The following is a 21,441-nucleotide window of genomic DNA, read 5'->3' as shown; positions in this document are numbered from 1 at the left end:
TCAGTGTTCATCTTGTGAACACAGCTGATATCAGCATTGTTATTGTTGACATTTGAATTTTAGTCCACACTAATTCAATTGTAAATAATAAAAAATTTATTGGCTGAAGTAATAAGTTGAACTCTGGGCATTTCAAAACAATTTGGGAACCTGAACCAGGACAACGATATGCAGTTGATTTACAGAACAGAAATATTTAAAAACATCATCAAAAATTACATCTACTTTATGTCCTTCAAAAGGCATTTGCAGACAATCTTTGAGTAAAAGGCATTTCCACTCACAGTGTAATGCCCAGGGATAGATTCTTGTGAATATAAAGGCCATTTCTTTGCCTTATACTGTAGTTTTTTGTCAAATGAACACTTGTCATTCTCTTTCTTATTTATAATTTGTGATGAATTGTTGTTACAGCTTTCATATTTTATAACTAGAATTGATCAATGTATTTGTTTGCTCGTACTTCAGATGAAAAAACTTTTGGTGTTCTGATGTGCCACTTTCATGGCTTTATTGTTATGAAAAATATTTTGAAATTAGAGCAACATTATTGAACTCATAACACAAACAAAATACACGCCCACTCAGAGCTGAGCTCACTCAGATCTGAGCGTCCCATCCAAAGTTACAAAATATTGCTGAATAACTTAACTATTGTATGGATGATGTCAAGTAACCAACTTAACGAGACAAAGCCACTAACTTTGGACATTATTTTGGTCCTTTTAGTTTACTTGAAACATGTGTCATTCAGATTGACCACTTTGGTGTAGCACCAGTGTTGGGCCTGGGCCAACGTAAAATAACCAATGTGGACATGCTGCGTCAGCCTAGGGCCGATATAGTTTGGTCCCGTCAAGAAGGGGGTTCCGGGCTGACACAAAATTTGGGCCGACGCAAATTCGCGTGTACAGACACTTTGTGTCGGCCTTGGTCCCAGTTGACCAGTTCTCCGCAATGGATCGAAGTTGAACTAGTCATCCTATTCGCACAAAACAAACGACGTCTAAAACTAAAGATTACATTTATCAAAAGTTTTCAATCCAACTTTATCATCCCATGTACGCAGAACTATATTTTCCCACCAACCTTTGCTCCACAAGTGAGACCATATGTCATTCGATTCACAGTGCACGTAAGAGACACATTGGTTAAAGCCCCAAATAGCTGCTAATTTTATGCATTATTTTCATGATTTTATTTTCTAACCAAAGTTGGTTCGTGTAAATATGTTAATTGAAGGACGTGTATTGAAGTATCACTGCTCGCTGATTTGGACCATGCCTACACGTTTTAACAGGCTTAATAATAAACAGGTGCCGCACCCATAAAATGGCGCCACCACAGGAAGATACAAAAAAGAGTACTTCCTGCACATACACATCGTGATCATACCAGAAACAAGCATGATGCCATTTACTTGTATGCACAACACACGATGGCCGACATTTTGTTGTTTTAATCTTTATTTAATTTCTTCTGTCATATGATTAGTTTTTGAAAATGGCAGGAAATCTAAAATGACGTTAAAACCTCTGAATTTACATGCCGCTTTTGACAGTCATGGCAGCGTTAAACACTTTTTAGTCTCTAATGGGTCTTATTCAAAGAAAACTCTTCGAAAACTAAGGATATTTTGAGATCGGTTTGCCAAACATTTGCAACTATTGGGGCTTTAACAATGATGTCAAAAATGCCGAGCACTGATTATTTCTCCACCGCCGTTGTACATATACCCTACGCTCATCCAATAGATAGTGAAGATCTCTCTGATGATTAAAAGGGCGAGTGGTGGTCATATATGCCCTTCTTGTGCATAAAAAATGCAGGAAAATCATGAACAGTAGAAACAGCGCGCCATTATTCAAATCCGCCATTTTGAACTTTGACAGGCTAGAGGTCTCAAAGGACGGTAAAAATTACGTTGGCCCTAATTCTGCTACCGGGAAGTGTGGATAAGTGTGGATGCGACCCCAATCTATTCCCAAAAGGACAATTATTTATGTCGGCCAAAATTTCAGTTGGATTGCAAATGTGAACAAAGTAAACAACTATATTCTCCTGTTATCTCTTATAGGCTCAATTACCAGTTGTAACAATTCAACTCACACCCAATACATGATTATGACATGAACAATGACATCATACACTTTTTACAATAAAGCAAAATATTCAATGAATTAATCATGCACAATGTCCATTAAAGGGTGTGAGTTGAGTTGTAACAACTGGTCTTTGAGCCAATTTCAGTGAATAGAACAACATAGATAATGTTAAAAATAAAATAAACACAATAATGTCAAAAGTTGGCAACTTTGTGCCTTTGACATTCATCAGACATCTCATTGTCCCGTCCGAAGAGTTGAGTGTCCCGTCCGAAGAGTATTTGTACCATTCATTTCCTGATTGCAGTATAAATTTGTTATGAATACTAAACAGGTTTTTCACTAATTTTTGTTAATACTGCTTGCATTTAAGTTTTTTGACAGTGATTGATTTAGCAAATGTGCATTTTTGTGTTATTGGAACAAATGCAACAGCTTGACACTTATATTTCCTGTAGATATATCTTCCTAAAATTGTTACATTATATTCTTATCATAATGAGAAGCTATCTACATTGTCTGAAAAATGGGTTCCAGCCAAGACAGAGATATTCTAATCAAAATCACAATAAAAAATAATTAATTTAGGTTCATTTTTGTTTCTCAGTGGAAATTTGTCCCGTCCGAAGAGTTCTTCTACCATCAAATGTTAATACATGTATCCCTATTCACAAACTATTTAAACTATCTTTTCAATACCCAAAACATGTACCTGAAAGACTAACCTAACTGATTTTATAAGTAGCCAGTTTGTTAACTGTTGTTCATTTTTCATGATTTTGACACCCATTTAGGCACGTTTAGCTTGCAACAGCCCTACAGCAAAACTAAATGTTGGGTATTTTGAACTTGGTGCAGTAAAAGATGCAGTGACGTGAGAGAGGGTGATATATTGCAAGGCTGTGTCAACTGAGCACAAACTTAACTACAGCACAGCAAAATGACCATACAAGAAAACCATTAGCAGTTTTCCCATAGCACAGCCAGTAACAAAGCACACACACGGTTCACATATTTGTGCACAACACTGCAACAGTATCTAATTTCAAAGTGTTACAGAGCTGACCCTTGGCTGTCGTCCATCTTTTCTCCTTTTTTAGAATGTATGGATCAGGGAAAGAGGGTAAGTTTATGAATGTGGATGTCACTGAGATGGCTATTCAACTGGTACCATAATCACATAGTAGAGATTGTTAAACCATCGGTCATGTAACAAGTTATTGGAATTTCTTAAACAAAGGACAGTAGATACTGTTCACAATGTAATTGTCTGGCCTTCTGATATAATATCCATTGCTATCGGCGTCGTTTACAGAGTGAACATTCTCTCTCCCTGGCTGTTTTTCTTTTTGTCACATTCATTTTTCAGTGCACCTTTCTCTTTCCTTCTTTCTATTTTTAATCGATGTGACCATGGAGCTATGTAGCTCCATGATGTGACATTATGACTTATTTATGACCCTGACCTCAGACACTGTCATGTTTCCAGTGCGTTCACACAATATTCGCGGTGTCCATTGTTTTCATTCAACAGCAATGACCTTCGCCATTGCCTCTCACAGTGACGAATCGGGGTCGCGAACTTGACCGCATAAATAACCTTAGTGAGGTGGACATAGACTGCAAATATACATACATGTCGACTTTAATACTGTACTGGTGTGTAGTATACTAATAACCTTCCTGGGTGCAACTACTACACACACCTATGTTCCGGTGTGCAGCGCTGAAGATAACGACTCAACAACATGGCCAATATCTATAATCGACACGTCAATCCGTGTCCCCATAGATCAAATCTCCTGACCACCGATTAAAATTGTGACGTTTGAAATTCATGATTTCAATGATGTATCCATCAAAGGATCTGTCCACTTTAGAAATGGTAATATAGAAATAGGTTTATAACGTTATTTTTTTCGAATATTCGCGAGATCTCCTACTTACCCTTTTTGACGCTTTCAAAATGTAGGCATTCCCTTCGAATGTAGATAGCCTCTAATTACCGCAATATTACAGCTGATAAGTCGTAATGTTCCAAGAAATTGGGGTATCGACGGTTGGGGTACGTTGTGTTCAGACTTCGTTGGTGAATACACGGTTGGTGTTGGGTAACCGTGGTGAATACTGGCAACGAGTCCGTTGAACCACAGCTACCGATCAGACGACTTGACGCGTTGTTCGCTGCATGGATGCCGCTCCTTGATATATCGCTGAAACTTCGGCACTCCTCTGTTTTTAAATGTCCTATTTTGTCCAACCTTCAGTCTGTGATCAATAAATTGGACAAATCTTTCTTGGAAACAAAAGAAACACCAACCTCGTCGCTTATCATGGCACACAAAGAAGAACTTATTTCCTGTTCACCACAGCTTGTGAACTATGTCTGACGTCAGGTCAAATCATGTGATCATACTCAATGTCGTAGAGGGCGCAATCTGTAAAACACAAATCTGTGATCTTGATCGCCTGTTTGGCCATGGATGTAAAAAATATCTATTTTTTACATCCATGGTTTGGCCGACGGCAGAACACACCAAGAGTGAAATTTTACATTTCCTATTGGCTCCACTTACATGAAAGTTGATTTCCAAAATATTTGAGATGGTGCTTTATTTCCACGACTGTGGGTTTTTGGTTTTTTTACTTTCTTTGTTCTTTTGATCGAATAGATTGAGGTGCGAATCGACAGGAAGTTCAGTAATCTCTCGACAGGAATGGAAATCACAAACAAAAGGATATTCGCTGGCAGTATTACCAAAAAGTTACCACCATCAACAAAACTAACGCTCCTAAGAAATATGTTAAACTGTGATGAAATCATAAACTCGTCATCATGAGAGACTTTATATTTTAGAGCAAAATATCATTCAAAATAAGTTATGCAGGTTTCTGAGTTCTCACTTGATATCTATGCAGTAGAGCACTCTTAGCTTACATTCTGATAGCTAAGATTGAAGTCCAATATCGCTTAATGGCCAGTTGCTAAGATAAGCTGAGGCAGAACATAAATATCCTCATAAACCTAGGAATGTAAATTTAAGGCGAATTTACACTTATGACAGGAAGCCTGTTTTATAAAGACGATTTCTATGTAGCGCCCTCAATCTTCGTCTTTTGTTTTTCTTTGTGTTCCAACCTGTAGCTGCTGGCTGGGAAATGGTAACTGGACGGACTGGAGTTACCGTCATCAGTGTTAATAGAACATTAGCCATAAATTTTGACACTATTTATATAACCTTTGCTCCACAAATCAATCACTTTTTCTTTTCTTCTCCCTAAATCCCTAAATCATGTTGGAATACAGACTTTAGGCCTCTACAAATACACTGCAGAGTGTACGATATTATGTCATTATTGACGTGTGGATTCTAGTTTTGAATGCAGTTGACAATTACACCGGGCATCTAATATATAAAAGTTGTATTGAAAAGTTAAAAAAGGCGCATCAAGGTGATTTTAAGTGGAGTGAATGGGTAAAGGAACAACGATACTGACGGGCAAACACATTCAAAGTTAGCAGTCTAGTAGATCTCTAGACGTTCATGCAACGCCGTGAAAGTTAAGCTCATTGGTTTTTTTGCACGCTCCAAAATAACATTGTTAAAATCTTGTCTGGTTATTAAACCTCCACTTGCGATATTTATATATTACACAGGAGGTTTGATTTTAAATATCGCCAGCACAAGTTTAATTCTACTGGCCCGACAGGAATATTTACTTTGTTTCCGTTTTTCGCGCAAGTGATCACTGCGTGTAACCTGCTGCTGCTATTCAAGAAGCACCATGGCCCCTTCTCTATGGTATGTCCTCAGTTTCCATCTGATACGCTTGTTATTTCTGAAATTTTACAAGGGTTAAAGATTGCGACTTCAGACGGGAACGCCGTCAATGAAACATTACCGACAGCTTGAACCAGTAATGCATGCCTTGGAGGAGCGGAAGGGTAGTAAAATCACAAATGCTATTTTCTTCTGGCCTTGCTGACTTTTTTAAAATACACTTCCATAACATATTCTTACAGTGTAGGATTCTGAGGGTACGCATGCCTACCTAAAAGAGCCGGGGCTGAACTGCCAACACGGCAAATAAAGGCCCGTGGGCTACAAGTTGCAGATAGCCCTACCTATCAATGGAAAACAAATTTTCAGCATGTGAAATATTTGACGATTTGAATTCGATTGGTTTTCTCCAGGGGTGACAAATTGATGGATGGAAAGACGGCCCCGAAAGATGGAAAAACACATCCCGTCAGTGGCACTCACAGAATGGATGGGTACTCATGCAGTTTCAAAGAACTCCTTATTTGGAATTTTTCAACAAAGACGCCACCCTTCTTTTGAGAAATATGGGAGAAAATTAGACCAAACACCACTCACCATATTTGCTAATAACAAGATCAACGATGCAATGGGACTGCCGGGACTATCGAAGCAAATTCATTTCCTAGATCTCATGAATTATCATATCAAACGATAGTCCACGATCACTTATGGACAACTCTCATCGGAGAAAGGTGATGACGTCGCGCATGCGCCTGACTGATAAGATTTATAAGCCACTAAGGGAGCCGTCATTATTTATGGCCTGGGGGGTCGGAGGAATCTGAGGGGGATGGTCACTCAAAAAATCGAGAGCTACAAGGGGGGGGGGTGTGCTCAAAAGTGTAGAACAAGAAGGGGGACTACTCAATTTTGTTGATATGTACTGAAGCATTTAGTGAAATTATGAATTAATACAACAATAATAGTAAAGAACAGCAATATGTATACTTGAGATATGTATGTTCATACCCGGTATATGTATACACACACACACACACAGAAACACACACACATAATATATATATATATATATATATATATATATATATATATATATATATATATATATATATATATATATATATATATATATATTAGTGTGTTTCACGTTATTGTGATATTCAGACGAGAATGATCAGCTATTCGACGTGACAAGCCTTATGTTAGAGGCTAGTACTGAGTACGTTTTTCAGTATTTCCTGATTAAAGATTGATATACTGGCCTGTCATACATGAGAAACGTCTGCTTTCTATATTCTACATTGTATAGGTTACCGAATGTGTAAAGCAGATAATTCTGATTCTATAAAGTTTAAAACCAGTGGAGTGCCTGGTCAATGAACAAACCCATCTTTTATTGCAGGAAAATAACAACAAATAATAAATGTGAATAAATGTATGTCTGTCGCTATTTTCTCGTTTTCAAAAAATGTAATCTTCATTGAAATCAGTGAACTGGAATATAAGTGTTGGAATACTGTCTCAGATTTCTGTTCCTTCGAGTTTTTTTACGAAAAAAATCTAAAAAAAATACTCCCCAAGTGCCACCAAATAACACCATTTTAATTTCTATTTTTCAAAAGCTCCCCCCGCGACCACTTGATCGGTCACTTTCGCACCACATCTTCGCCCTCTTGTAAAAAAATCCTGCGGAGAACACTCCATCTCATCAGAGCACTGGATACAGAACTGTACATCAGCCCCTGTCACACCAATGGAACCTCTTTCCGACACAGACCTGTACCACAGGGTTTAATCAAGGTCTGTACAGGGCCTGTCGCAGCAGCAATCCATTTTACTGTATAGATATTAAACTTTCCCATTTTTTTTTTTTGGGGGGGGGGGGTCACTCAAAATTTCTGTAGCAGAGAGGTGGGTTATTCAAACACGTCATGGTTGGCGGGGGGGGGGGTTACTCGAAATTTCGGAGTTTCTAAAGCAATTCCTCCGACACCTCCAGGCCGTAAATAATGACGGCTCCCTAAGTTGAAGAAAACAGCAGTTTTATACCAAAGTAGAAGATAATAATAACTAATGGATTTGGTACCAATCATTAACATCAATTTAAAAAGTTACTTTATTTCGTATCAGTGATTAAGTACAATTTGTCACAGTGTTTGCATATCAAGGACGCCCAAGAAAAGTATAATTATCATACTGACAATGGCAGGTATAGATGTCCACAGAACCACTGGAAAGGGCAAAGATTTTATTTGAAGATGTGGTTGAGGAAATCAACAACAAAGGTGTGTATCTTCACCTGGCAGAAGAGATTGATGGCGTACAAACCGTTGACATGTTTCCAGGAAAACAAAACTTTACAAAATCCTCTCGTTAATCTGGGCTTGGAGGAAATGATTTCTGTAGACTGATCTCTCAATGATCTCGCTCATCAATCCACGCAACTGATCAATGAATAGGTAATGGCAGCGGTTACGCAATACCCGGTATCTGCCAGAATTTTGTGCAGATCAACTAAAAGATGCATTGTACATATTGTATATCAACATTAATCCAATCTTATGGTCGTTGGTTCTTCTAAGATACTTATTTTCTTGTATATGTCGCAAACGATCAAGAGGAGTGACTTTGTCCCCTTGAAGTAACACAAGAGCATCCAAAAATATCTTATCATTATCAACAACACATGTATACCGTTCAGCGACTTCTAGTCTATTATCTTGACAAAGTCTGCCCTGGTAAGATACATTTCAGGGCAAAATGTACCATTTTATTGTCGGGGTCTTTGAACGTAACAGACAGCCTGAGTCATATTTCAGTAGCCCAAAATAACCACGAATGTGACGTATTAGCCTTTTGTGCCTAACGCATTTCCGTTCCCGTATAATGTGGTCGATTCTTCATCCATCCTCAGACTGCAGAATTCATATCGTCGGACAACTGTGGAAATATGAAAGTAAAATATAGTAGTGGTGATCGAGCAAGAGAATGAAATTAATGCCATCTGTCTATGTCGACACGTGTCTTTCTGATGCTCAGAGGGTAGAGAGAGAGAAAATGTGGTAGGACTAAGAGAAGATAGCTCTATGGAAAGGTGGGTGTGGTAGGACTAAGAGAAGTTAGCTCTATGGACATGTACATTGCACACTAAATGCTTGCAGTACAATGACATTAATTGTATGTCATCTATCACACAAATTTAACATGGCGATGGATGAATAAGTTTGCCTAGATGTAAAGACGTCGTTGTGCATGTTTTGTTTCTTAATTTCTTGAACAGTTACAAAACTACAACATCTGTGACATTTGGTATGCATCGTCATCATCATCATCGTCATCATCATCATCATCATCATCATCATCATCATCATCAGTACTACAGTGTTGTCCATAGAAGCCGGGTGCCGGGTAAATAGCCCGCTCATTTTGTATTTTTTCCTTGCTATTTTTAACGTAATTAGATTATTTTTATAGACCTACCGTATTAATTTCAGGATCGCACTGCTGCCAGCTGTTAGATGGCACACGTACGATTAGCAGTTTCGCGACCCCTTTTCCTACTTGGAACTGAGCAAACATAAAACAGTTTCTAAATACCCATTTGTGGCTTTTTGAGCCCGATCTTTTACTTGTTAAATAGTGTGATTGGCTGATGGACGCGCCTATAGTGTTGCCTTTGTTACGTTTGATTAGCGTAAAGGTCATCTCAGGTCATCTTTAACGGTGGCGAGAAAAAGAAATGTGGCGTTGGCCACTGCATAGACCCTCGAGGGTCTATGGCCACTGGCACCTTGCCGATGGAATATTTTTTTTCCTGAAGAAAGCCCGTTCAAAAGGTATATATGATTCCAACAATACTTTAGTTTATGTATGAAAAACTTGCACTGAACATGTGAGAGAAAAGCATCGAAAAGATGTGATTTTGATCGACGATTCGAAGTTCACGAGACTGGCAAGCTAGTTTTCAACCGCCATGCTGGCTGCCAACGTCACTACGAGTATGATAATCTTCTCAACAAATCAAGTTATTCTCAGAGCAATGCCGACGCATTTTCTAGATTTTAAAAAATTAGTTAGAACGGAAATATTTTTTAGAACCAACTCTTCATTTGAGTGGGTATTTTATTTTCATTGATTATTTTTACTTACTAGAATCCACGGTCACAGCCATGTGTGTTGCCGATCGTTTTACGCTGTTAATTCTCTCTGACAGCCTCGCCTACCTACAGATACGCATACGTGTCTGCGTGTATACGCACTGTTAAAATTGCGGGTATGTAAGGATATTTCATTTTATTGGGTGTCATCTTTAGATAATAAGGTTCATTGATAGAGTATGTTACTAAAGGACCACGTCAAAAGATCAATGTCGGATAAAAATCTCAATTCTTTAAAACGTTTTTCATCCGACAAAAGCGATATTCTAGTTTGATTTGGTTGAGAATTCTTTGAAAATGATGATGTAATTACATATTTTTGCTCCCTACAATGCCATGATTGCAACTGGAAAACTTCTTTTTCTTCAAGTTGTCTGAAATAGACATTTTTACATTGGTGCATGCGTGTACATTACAGTGAATTATCTTAGCGATAAGTTTTTTAACAAAAGTAAATGTGTTTTTCATAAGAATACTGTCATTATTTTCAATTTTCCATCCTGATTGTGTTTTAAGTATGATTGGAATTATCACAGTAAAGAAATAATGGGAACATCTGATAAATATTCATCAAATAAGTTTCAAGGAGTGGGGCAAAACGTAAAGAATTAAGTTTTCTATCCAACATCCATCTATTGACATGGTCTTTAAGTTAATAAACTCTTTTCTGATTGAATTGAATATCATTTTTTTAAAAATATCATCATGAAAAAATATAAACATATATATTTGTAGGCCAGATGGGGCTTACTTACTAGTATTAATTTAACGTAGATTGTACTTGCATATATTCTTTCTGATTATGATTTTAGCATTTTTTCAGTGAGTCCGGTGTTTCTATTTAGTTATTTGTACATTTCTCTCAAACATTAGATGACGAAGTTCTATCAAGCACTAAACAGTCTGATCCCTCCTCTAATGTCAAATGTCACCTCAGATGCCACCAGAAAACACCATTTCCACTCCAGGGACACCCCCTCTCACGCTCTCCTCCCCCCCCCCTCGTTCGCTATGCTCACTCGCAACACCCGTCTACTTTCTTAAATCACCTGGCTACTTTTAAATATAAGGACAACATTGGTACTTCCATCACAGTCACCACGACCACCGGCACCACTTTGGACATTGATATGACAGGTAAAGGTCAGTACGCGTAAGTCTGCAGTGACTTATTTCGAGACGATAAACGCTGTCTTACAAGTAAGACCGCGTTTTTCGTCTCGAAATAAGTCACTTAACAAGTTTCATTTTCGATGCAAAAAAACCCCGACATTTGCACACATACATTTACATACAAAACAATCTTATGTACCAGCATATTGATACTTCGCCCGACTTTTAGTTTTTATCTTGTTGAAAGTTTCTCTTTGAGGTCATTTATTCGAACAAAGGTGTCATAGATCGAACATTTTTGAAACATTGGTGAGCAGTTTGCAAGTACTTGATGTGCACTGACCACCTTGAGTTTAGGGATTTGACAGGTGAATGAATCAATTAACTATTGACAGCAGGGAGTATATCATCCGTTTTTGTCACCCTGAGTGCCGGTCAACGTCAACGTCGAAGGCATGCCATTGTATTGTTGAGCAAGCTACTACAGCAAAATAATGAAAGACCAAGAAACTTGTTTTCTGTCTTCAGTAGGCAACAGGCACAGCTGTTAGAAATTCAGTCCCCCTACGATATTTATGCAGACTTATTCTTGTGAGTAAAATAGCAGTGGTGATGTCTTATTGTAAATAGATCGTATTCACCTAGGATCATGCAAACTATATATATATTCCTGCGGCAAGACTTCCTAAAAGACAACTAATATCCCATTTTGGGAGTCACATTTTCGGACTAACCCTATAACGTTTACCCTCACATGTTAAGATCACAAATTATTTCCGTCGGTCCACTGAAATATTTCTAACATTATAGTTCAGTGTGTTCTCGTCTTTTCATATGTAAGGACTGATAGTCACAATATGCTGTGATTTACAACCAAACCCTCGTGAGCCGCTCGTGCGAAAACATTCGAGAAGTGGTATGGCACTGGCGCTTGGCGTTGCCAATGTGGTATATGTACTTACATTACCTTGCTCAACACTGAATGCTGCGCGCACCAGTGTGGTAGGGCGACGTCATACCTGCCGTAGACTCAACACAGAGACCCCGTAAACTGCAGTTTGTCGTCGTACCACTTCCATTGCATTGTGTATCAGCGCAGTTCACACTATAGATCCATCATTCTGTGCATTTCTCTCTTTAATGTAACACTCGAGCCTTTCTGCTTTTGTTGGCTTGCAAAAAGTAGAAAATTTCGCTAGTGAACCGCCTGATCGTCTTTAACGTAGCCCTATCCTTTCATCTTCATCTACATCAGTATGAATATCACTTCATAAAATAACTCCTTAAACATTTTCATGACTTTCTTACAAGGTTTCGATAGTACACCATAATAATAACAGTACTCACAAACTACACGGGCAATTTTATCATACTTTTTCGTTCACATCATAAATTAAGATCTCAACAAATTTGCTCTCACTGACAAAATTTTCCCCGCTTGAATAGTTGCTTGGGGTTCCTAATACTGACCAAAAACAGGGCAACAGCTGCGTTTCCAAAGCATGCGGAAAGTACAGCGAATGACGTTGTGGTTTCAGCGGCCTAAGGGAAGTGGTTTACATGAGAGTGTGCCGTATTTAGCAATGACGTACACTCATTGATAATGATTTAGTATGCCAGCATGTACCGGAATATAATTTTCAATATATCAAGTTTGTTGATATTAATTGCTCAGTCACGTTGTGTCTAATTTTGGACACACGGTACATCTGCTGAGTTAATTTAATATAGCCGCTCGAATCACTAAAATGACAATATGATAAATGATTGTGTTATTTCATTCTAATATTTTCTTCTCCCTTCCACAAAAGTGTATTGGAATGGGCCGTTTACTATTTTGACAAATGCAGTATAATCTGGACTGACAATAATATTGAAAACTGAATGCATGATGGTGCAGGGTTCACGGACAAGTTCGAATGGGTATTTGTACGTGATAGGGGACTTTAATAAGAAAATATTTCCTGCCAACAGAACTGAAACAGTGGAAAATATATCAAGCTCAAGGTTAAGGAGCTTACAATGTTTCACTTTTATTAGTAACCAGCTCCTTTGTACTGTCGAAAATATGATCATGGAGGATAGTAACACGGTGATAGATTGAACAGTTTATTGGCGTCGAGTTTTTACTTCAGTTTATCGATTGCGAAACCTTTTACATATCTCCTCAAAATGATCATGAAAATTTTTCTGTCACATATCTTTTTGCACTCGAATAATAAGAAATTATCCTAAAATATTGCAAAATTAAGTTGCCTTTTCTGCTGTTTGACAGCGTCATCAAGAATGCAGAACAGGAAGTAACGACACAAGTTAAAAGAGCTTTCACAAACGTGCTGCACATATGGGCATACGTACGCGATACCTAAAGCGGGATCCCATTTTGATGATAACCTACTTTTACCACACCAGTTAATATACTACATGTATGGTATGTGTTGTTTTCCTGATGAATCATGTAGCCTGATATATTGCCTTTACCATACCACAATATTTGACTATTTTTAAGAAAATGACAAGCGATGGAAATATGAGTGCGTTTAAACAACTCACAGAGAGCTAAACAATCCAAATGACATGCACATTGACGAAAAATACTATTGCCATGTGACTCAATTACAAAAAATAATTACTCTATTGGGTTCCTCCGACTGAACGGTATGTAATAAATGAAAGGACAATTCTACATACAACAAACAATAAGCGCAGTCACTGCAAAACTCAACGACAAATGGCATGCGACAGCTGTGGTCATCATGATGACGTCACTGAGAGAATTGCTTTCACCGTATTAGGGATTTAACTTTAAATCTGATTCAAATTTTTCCCTTTGAAAGAGGTCCACTGCAATAAAAACGGCATAAGATTAACTCTAATATTGAGAATCCTTCAATTACTCATAAGTTCGTATGTCCAGTCTGCATTACGCACCACAATACTTAACGAGGAATTGTATCTTATTCCCCGCGGGGGATGCCCAAGTTTTGACACATGTGTTTATGTACAAGAACATATTTCAACCGACCAAAAAATGAACACCTATTGCTTAAACATACACGGTCCTTGCCCTCAATAACTATCCGTATACTAAGCCTATTTTCATATCTTCAAAGCCCCAAAATGACACAACATGGGCGATCAACGGAGGAAGATGTATAATAACAGTGTTATACACAAAATAAGGCCAATGGACTCGAGCTCAGTGAGTGACATTTTGGATAAGCCGAATACGCTAGTTACAGAGCCCCCGCTCATACTTGTGAATAACTCTATAGTGTGCATTGTGGTGTTATTGTTCGTGTTCAAGTAAGTGGAAAAATCTTTAAAAATGTAAGTTTTCGGTGACAGGCTACCTTTTAAAAATAACAATATAGGCAGGTTGTATTCAACTACCATTTTTCTGAAACGTTTTTTGTTTCCATCAATGATATAGACCATCACAATAGCACACGATCTGCGCGCCGAGGTACCAAGGATACACAAGTTAGTGCGGTATCGCCATCTGAGTCCCAGCCGGAGCGAATCCCGGGAGTAACACATCTATATCTGACATTAATACCCAAAACTGGGTTATCAGATCAATAAGCTTTGGCATAATGTTGAGGATTCAAATATTCTCTTAAGGTGCCAATCTGGATTCCGTACATCCTATTCAACCAACACTTGTCTTCTACTGTAACTGATTCGTACAGAAATGTATAACGGTAACTATAGGTATGTTGGGATGGTCTTGTTAGATTTACAAAAAACTTTTGATACGGTTGATGATTAGATCTTACTCGGTAAGCTTAAGTTTATCGGCTTGTCTGAAACTGCTCTTATATGGTTAACATCTTATCTTTCAAATCAAGGCAGCTTATCGACGTGCTTGGTGTTTTTTTCCGGATGTACGAGTACAATCTGGTGGTGTTCTGTAAGGGTCAATTTTATGATCTCCACTATTCTCGATTTGCGTTAATGACCTGAAATCATGCTTTGGCTTGCAGATTATTTTAATTCGCTGATGATTAACAGTATACTAGTCGGCTTTGTTAATCTCTGGTAATAATCCTTATGAAATTGAGCAACAATTAAGTCGTGCACTTTCTTGTGTTAAGGAATGGCTTACTAACAACAAACTTTCTCTGCATTTGGCAAAGACTGAGTCAATCTTATTTGCTTCAAAGCGTAAGTTAAAAACGAACTCCAAACAGAAAGTTGTTTGTGATGGAACCGAAGTTTCTCAGAAAATTTCAGTGAAATAATTAGGAGCAGATATTGATCAATCGCTCAAAGGAGAATCTTTTTTGTCTATTTTAATTTGAGGACCTCAATGGAAATAAGCTTTTAATTTTTGTGTGTAATCCTTGGTAAGTGTTTTTCATTGATTTTTTAAATGTTGATTTAAGTGGTCTTTTTTGTGCCTTTTTTATTGGTACTGAACAATTTGCCAAATAAATCAGATCAACTCAACTGAACTCAACTCAACTATTGTTCCTGTAAATAACAACTCGTGTACAAATGCAACATAGTTTCTTCGGGAACATGACCAAAAGGAGTGAGATTGTCTCCTTATCATTGTGGAACACAAATGCATGTTCATCTGATTTCCGAGAACGGGGCTCAGTATTCTGATAGTGGACACAGACACCATTCTTGTATTATTCTGGATATTTTAAGTCGTACACAATGGTCTGTCCATAGAAATGCGTCAAACATTAGAATGAAGAATGCTGCTTCCATGATATGTTGGAAGAACAACTTGAAGACTTTTTGCATATACCCAAATATCATGCAAAGGCTTTACAAATTCATTATTACAATTATAGCTGTTATGTAAAATAATGGAAAGGATACTACTCAATTAATGCATAAGCTTACTTGTGCGAGGTTTAAAAATCCCAAGTAATTAAATAAATAAATAGATAAATAAATAAATAATAAATAAAATAAATAAATAAATAAATAAAGACAACAAATGTAATAGCAGGTGTAGTTGTTTTTTCAAGAATTTGTTTTTTTTAAGAAAAGAAACTCTAAAATATTATATTAAAAGCAAAGAACTTGAAACAAATTATCTACATTTGGCGGAGAAGATTTAAATATAATACTATGTTAACTCTTCAGAAAATGAATACCTGCTGGACAAAATTTACATTTTAATGATTACTCTTTCAGTTTGATATTCATCAGATCCATATTATTGACTGAATTAGGTAATTTGACTTCTTTTAAGTCGATCCGAGATCTGCAACAAACCATCACATGACACGAGTCTGACAATTTCACGTACCGTCAGAAACATCACCATGCAATTTTAGTGTTCTAAACCATTTCGCATCCTCTCTCTCTCTCTCTCTCTCTCTCTCTCTCTCTCTCTCTCTCTCTCTCTCTCTCAATAGTTATGATACTTTTTATTTCAACAGTCAGTGACAAAACATTACCTGATGAGCCAGCTGTCTCCGAATTCATCAGCATTTTGCTTGTTTGTCGCCAGAGGTGTACCATCCACTTTCTTGAAGTCGTCCCGTTTATTTCCATTGGCATTTCCAAACATTCCGCAAAGTTTGTTATCGCCAAGATATTGATTTCCCAGTAACGTGATTTCTAGCCTAAACTTTCCGTTATACTTTATCAAGATGTTGTCGTCGATGAGTACGTATATCAACATTTCGGAGTCTTCAAAATTACTGAACCCGGTCCCCAACAATGAAGACAGTATTCGAACAGCGCCATTGTTGTATGTTTGTGGCAAGTCCTCTTTTTTCATCTTTGCGTTGCCATTTACCTGTGGACATTGAACAATAGATACATAAGTTTTCTGAAATATTGGACAGAAAAATAAACCTACCGATATGCCGCATTATTATGGTGCGTAACTATTGAAATACTTCTGATTAAATTTGAATCTTTGTCGAATGATAATCGTGCCAATTTTATAGTAGATACGCTTCCTGCACATCAATCTATGGAAATATTCAAAATATTTGTATTCACGTGCAAATCCACCAAAGCTCTTCAACAGATACATACGCCTTGGTAGAAAGCTATGTTACGTTGACTCTGGGTTATATTCCGTGAGATAATATACTGAATTCAACGCTGATTGGCATATCAAAATCACTAATATGCCTTTACCTGTAATCAGAATTATCAAAGACTTTTTTTCAACGGGTATAATAAGCCACTTGTAAAGGAAGTATATTTTGATGATTTAAGGTTTAATCGTATAGTCTACGACGACATAATGAATCAAATAATTTTTAGCATTGACTCTACCTCCTGTAAGCTGTCAGATCAGATAGATAATAAGCAAAAACGAATGAAAAGGATGTGTCGTACCTGAATCTTTCCTTTTTGTTCCAATGCGATGAAGTTACCGTGCGTGAACAAAAACACCGTCCCAATCCTCGTCAGCGTGTTGTTTTCTGTTGAAAGCGGTGATCTCTCCAACTCTGCCTCGACTAGTAGCTGTGGCTGATGTCCCGACTCTGGTCTACAATCCCTCACCAGAGTTATCATACAGCCTGGCTTGGCTTGGTAACTGTACCGAAACCCATCAAAAGTGACGAAATGTGGTTCGCCGAATACAACGGCAGATGCCTGTCCCTGATCACCTGTAAACGTTCACATTTGATGAGTTAGACGAGTTCAAGAGAGACTGGTAAACTGACGTTGACGTGAAGCACACTTGTCCAAATGATGATCTGCCATATTCATCGCGTTAAAGGGACATTAGCTGTAACTTTTCACAAATTTTTCACTACTCTGTTTCAATGTATCAACTACAGAATTTTACTATAATCCGATCATCATGACCAATGCCCGGTGTCATGCTTGCCAACACGGCCTGTATATGTGAAACGACCATTGTTATTGTTGATAAATGCATTCTAGTCCGGACCTAAGTACAAAATATAAACAATAACAATGCAGATTATACTCATATAGGGTATATTTATGAGCTAAATATTAAGAATTTCTCCTTGGTTCAGGGATTCAAACCAGAAACTGCAGATGATACACAGAACAAAAAAAATGACTAGAGTTACAGCTAATGGATCTTTAAGAATGTGGTCTGCTTCATTTCACAGCAAACTGAATATAATCTTCTGTATTTCAAATCATACTTTCCTACCGAAACAAAAACATCAAAATCGATTTCCAATACTCCGGGACTGAAAATAATGTACTGGCTTTCATTTCTGGTGAACAACTTGTCTCTACAATACTCTTATCCAGAATGTCAGAGAATATCGGTACCAATGTCAACGTTCCTTTTTTCTGTATCATTGAAGAGAAAAGATATATTAAAGCTGTACACAGTCTGCACGTCACCGGTTGCCTGTAAAACGCTCCCTGAATTTCAACATAGAATGTTACCGTACTGACCATTGCGCCTGTCTCTGTCCATAGAAGCAACATTTGGAAATGCCTGGAGAAATTGAGAGTAGAGAGAACATTGTAACATACTGTGCAGCCAAATATACTTCGATTATGTCAACACCTTTTGTAGTTACATTTTTCAAATACAGTACCGTATTTGAAAAACAAAATTTTTTTCTGAAAATGTAATGAGAGTCAGAGAGTTAAATAAAAAACTTTTCCATAAAAAATACATATTTGTAATGGTGTCAAGGTCATATGTTTCTGCTGGTGTGTGGTTTCACAACTGTGGAATTGTCAGAAAACGTACACATACTTACATGAACTACACAGCTCCCTACACTGATGGCTAAGACAAAAAGTTTAAGGCAAATCATATTAAGAAGACAGCTGATAGAAATGTACTTTAGAGCGTTTCGTTGACGACACGTATGGATACCGCAGAGATATATGGTGTACGGCTTTCGCTCTAACATCAAACAAACTTTAGAGTTGGCGCTTTACAACGCGAAGCTTTCGCAGCATTAATTTTGCTGTCTAATCCTGGACGATTTTATCAGATTATAACTAGGGAAACGCACAACATGTGCGTTGACGGAAAGTATTTGTGATCGCCTACTGGACAACAAATGGCGCTCACTGCTGGCACGTTACATTAATTATTCATCCACGTTTTACAACAAAGCTTTCAGACAACAACACCGTCCAGTTAGTTAAAATTATTTTAATTTATTTTTAAACGAAGACCGAAGGTAAAACGAAAAAGGGCTTGGATCTACTGATTGTTGACATGGTCCAATATTGTACATGCCCAGTTTCTAATTTTTAATAACATTCATATTTCTAAAAATACCACGATTAAAAAAAACGAGGCTTGTTAGATTCTAATCATCAAAGTGACCCGAGCGGCTAACCCTCTTAAACACTGGCATATCTATAATGCTGGAAAGATGTGAAATGCACAAAATAATTACTGTTAAAATTTTGCAGATTTTTCTGACCCCCCTGCATAACTTGAGTATTTTAGTTATCCCTGAATTCTGCAGAAATAAAGGGTAGTCACTATAAAAACTAACTAAATTTATCAAACACAGAGGTGATAATTCCACGTTCAACCTATACAAGAATTACTGCTATACAGCTATGTTAAAGGGCAACGTGTGTAACTTTTGATACTGTGTTTTTGTGAAAGATTTATGTTCTATACCAACAGTATGATGAAAATTCCAGCACAGTCGGAACAGCTGAATAACCAACACTGCTATGTAAATACAAGCTGAATCAATTTAAATGTTTTACTGGTATATTGGAATGAATGGATTATGCGGTTATAGATATGTTAAAAGTCATATACTGAACAATGCAACTGGCCTTATAGGCAGCAAGACATGGGTCTGTAGTTTTCCCACTTACACATTCAACATACTGAAATATGATTAAAAATGTACAGATACTGTCTCTTTAATTGGCATTGATTTCAGATATGTTGCGTGATGAAATATATGACGTGCGCTAGTTAATATATGTGGTCGAAAGTATTAAAATATTCAAATTACGATGTCATGAACTCTTGAACTTATAGAACGTTGATTCATCAAGGTATTATTATCAGCAGCTTCATTAAACCCTATTTCTTTTAGAGATGTTAAAGTAGAGATGTTAAAGTATATTTTATGTGTTTTTTTTATTAACCATAATCATAAATATTGTTGTTATGACTTAAATAATTCGTGTTCAAGAATATGTTTTATATCTTTGTGTCCTCTTTCAGTAGCTATTTGCAGTAAACCTCTCCTTTGAAACTTCTCATTTTCAGCTCACTCTCCGAAAATCCTTTGCTCCAACCCCCGGCGAAAATAATGGAGGATTCCTTAGTTCGTGACGTAGAATTAATTAACATGTCGAAGGCAGTTGAAAACGAGATATCACTATGATGACCCCATCTCCATACAACTGGTTACTTAGAATGTGGCCATGCCTATTCATAGTAATTACATACTGGTACCTGAAAGAACTGAGTACAGGCTACTCTGTCCGGGTATTGCTTAATTCATGGGAGATGCATCACAAATATTATTGGTCTCCCCTTTTTTCTTCTTTTTCCAGGACCGAGTGAAAACGTATGATGACACTACAAACATAGATAATTATTTCCTCGAACATGCATAAAGAAATGTTTTGCAAGGGCGTCTTTTCCCTGAAAACACACTTCCAAAGAATGAATGCACTCCATAGTTCCATGTAAGTTTAAAAAAATAGTTGAAGTGAAGGTGTGAGTAATCGGTACATAAGACAGTGAGGATAATATGATAGCACTTTTGCTAGCACTTTCATATGGAAGACCGGTCACGACCTGCGACGTGCGACCTGCGTCTTTAAACTGTGATCTGCGACCAAACCCTACCTTAACCCTAATCCTACCCTAACCCTAACCCTAACCCTAACCGGTCTTCCATACTTTCAAATTCGTAAGTAATACAGTTATTTATCTGCAAATACGTAAATATTCAATGCTTAACAGTTTTGGTGAATAGTCCTCTGTGACGATCGAGCGGCCACAGTGTTAACTTGAAGGCAGTCCCAGCCTGACAGCCCTTTGTCACCTGTCTTGTAGTAAAAAATGCTTTGTCATAGGGACAAAGGACATTGACGCTTTGTCATAGGGAAGCTGCAAACTGAAGTGTCAAAAGAGTATCGTACATTGTTATAATCACGTGTCTTTTTAATTTATTCATCACATATCAATTTCTACTAAAATAACAGAAGTCGAAACTTCATCTATAGTGGCTATAATCTTAATTATCGGATATATCGCTGGAAATTAAAAAAATTGGACTCCTCAGAGCCGATCTAAACTTAAGCTGAATTAGAAAGTTTAGTACGCTGTTTAGATCGGCCTTGGAAATATTAGACAAA

General features: G+C 37.4%; 2 protein-coding genes across 3 annotated transcripts in view; both read right to left on the bottom strand.

The window, feature by feature from the left end:
- LOC139151983 (DCN1-like protein 3) overlaps window positions 1-4,508 on the bottom strand; it is a 29,690-nt gene extending 25,182 nt beyond the window's left edge. Inside the window, exon 1 of one of the 2 annotated variants that reach the window (XM_070725053.1) lies at window positions 4,053-4,508. The gene's annotated coding sequence lies outside the window, so the exon portion shown is untranslated. The remainder of the gene's footprint in view (window positions 1-4,052) is intronic. The other variant, XM_070725054.1, reaches the window with a different exon arrangement.
- A 3,476-nt stretch (window positions 4,509-7,984) lies between these two features.
- On the bottom strand, window positions 7,985-19,032 carry LOC139152399 (alpha-tectorin-like). The gene is made up of 5 exons (XM_070725522.1): window positions 18,846-19,032; window positions 18,532-18,574; window positions 17,482-17,756; window positions 16,584-16,927; window positions 7,985-8,830 (listed from the first exon to the last, which is right to left on the bottom strand). Exons 1-5 carry the CDS (start codon window positions 18,999-19,001, stop codon window positions 8,815-8,817), a joined length of 834 nt encoding a protein of 277 aa, XP_070581623.1. The 5' UTR covers window positions 19,002-19,032; the 3' UTR covers window positions 7,985-8,814.
- Window positions 19,033-21,441: the final 2,409 nt, after the last annotated feature.

Source organism: Ptychodera flava, chromosome 15 (assembly GCF_041260155.1).
Source record: "Ptychodera flava strain L36383 chromosome 15, AS_Pfla_20210202, whole genome shotgun sequence".
Lineage (NCBI taxonomy): Eukaryota > Metazoa > Hemichordata > Enteropneusta > Ptychoderidae > Ptychodera > Ptychodera flava.
This window is presented reverse-complemented; position numbering and strand designations above follow the sequence as displayed.

Coding starts and splice junctions, on each gene's coding strand:
- LOC139152399 (XM_070725522.1), bottom strand. CDS start 19,001: ATGTTAGAGCGAAAGCCGTACACCATATATCTCTGCGGTATCCATACG. Junction 17,757..18,531: donor GGACAGAGACAGGCGCAATG/GTCAGTACGGTA, acceptor GAACGTTTACAG/GTGATCAGGGACAGGCATCT. Junction 16,928..17,481: donor AACAAAAAGGAAAGATTCAG/GTACGACACATC, acceptor CAATGTCCACAG/GTAAATGGCAACGCAAAGAT.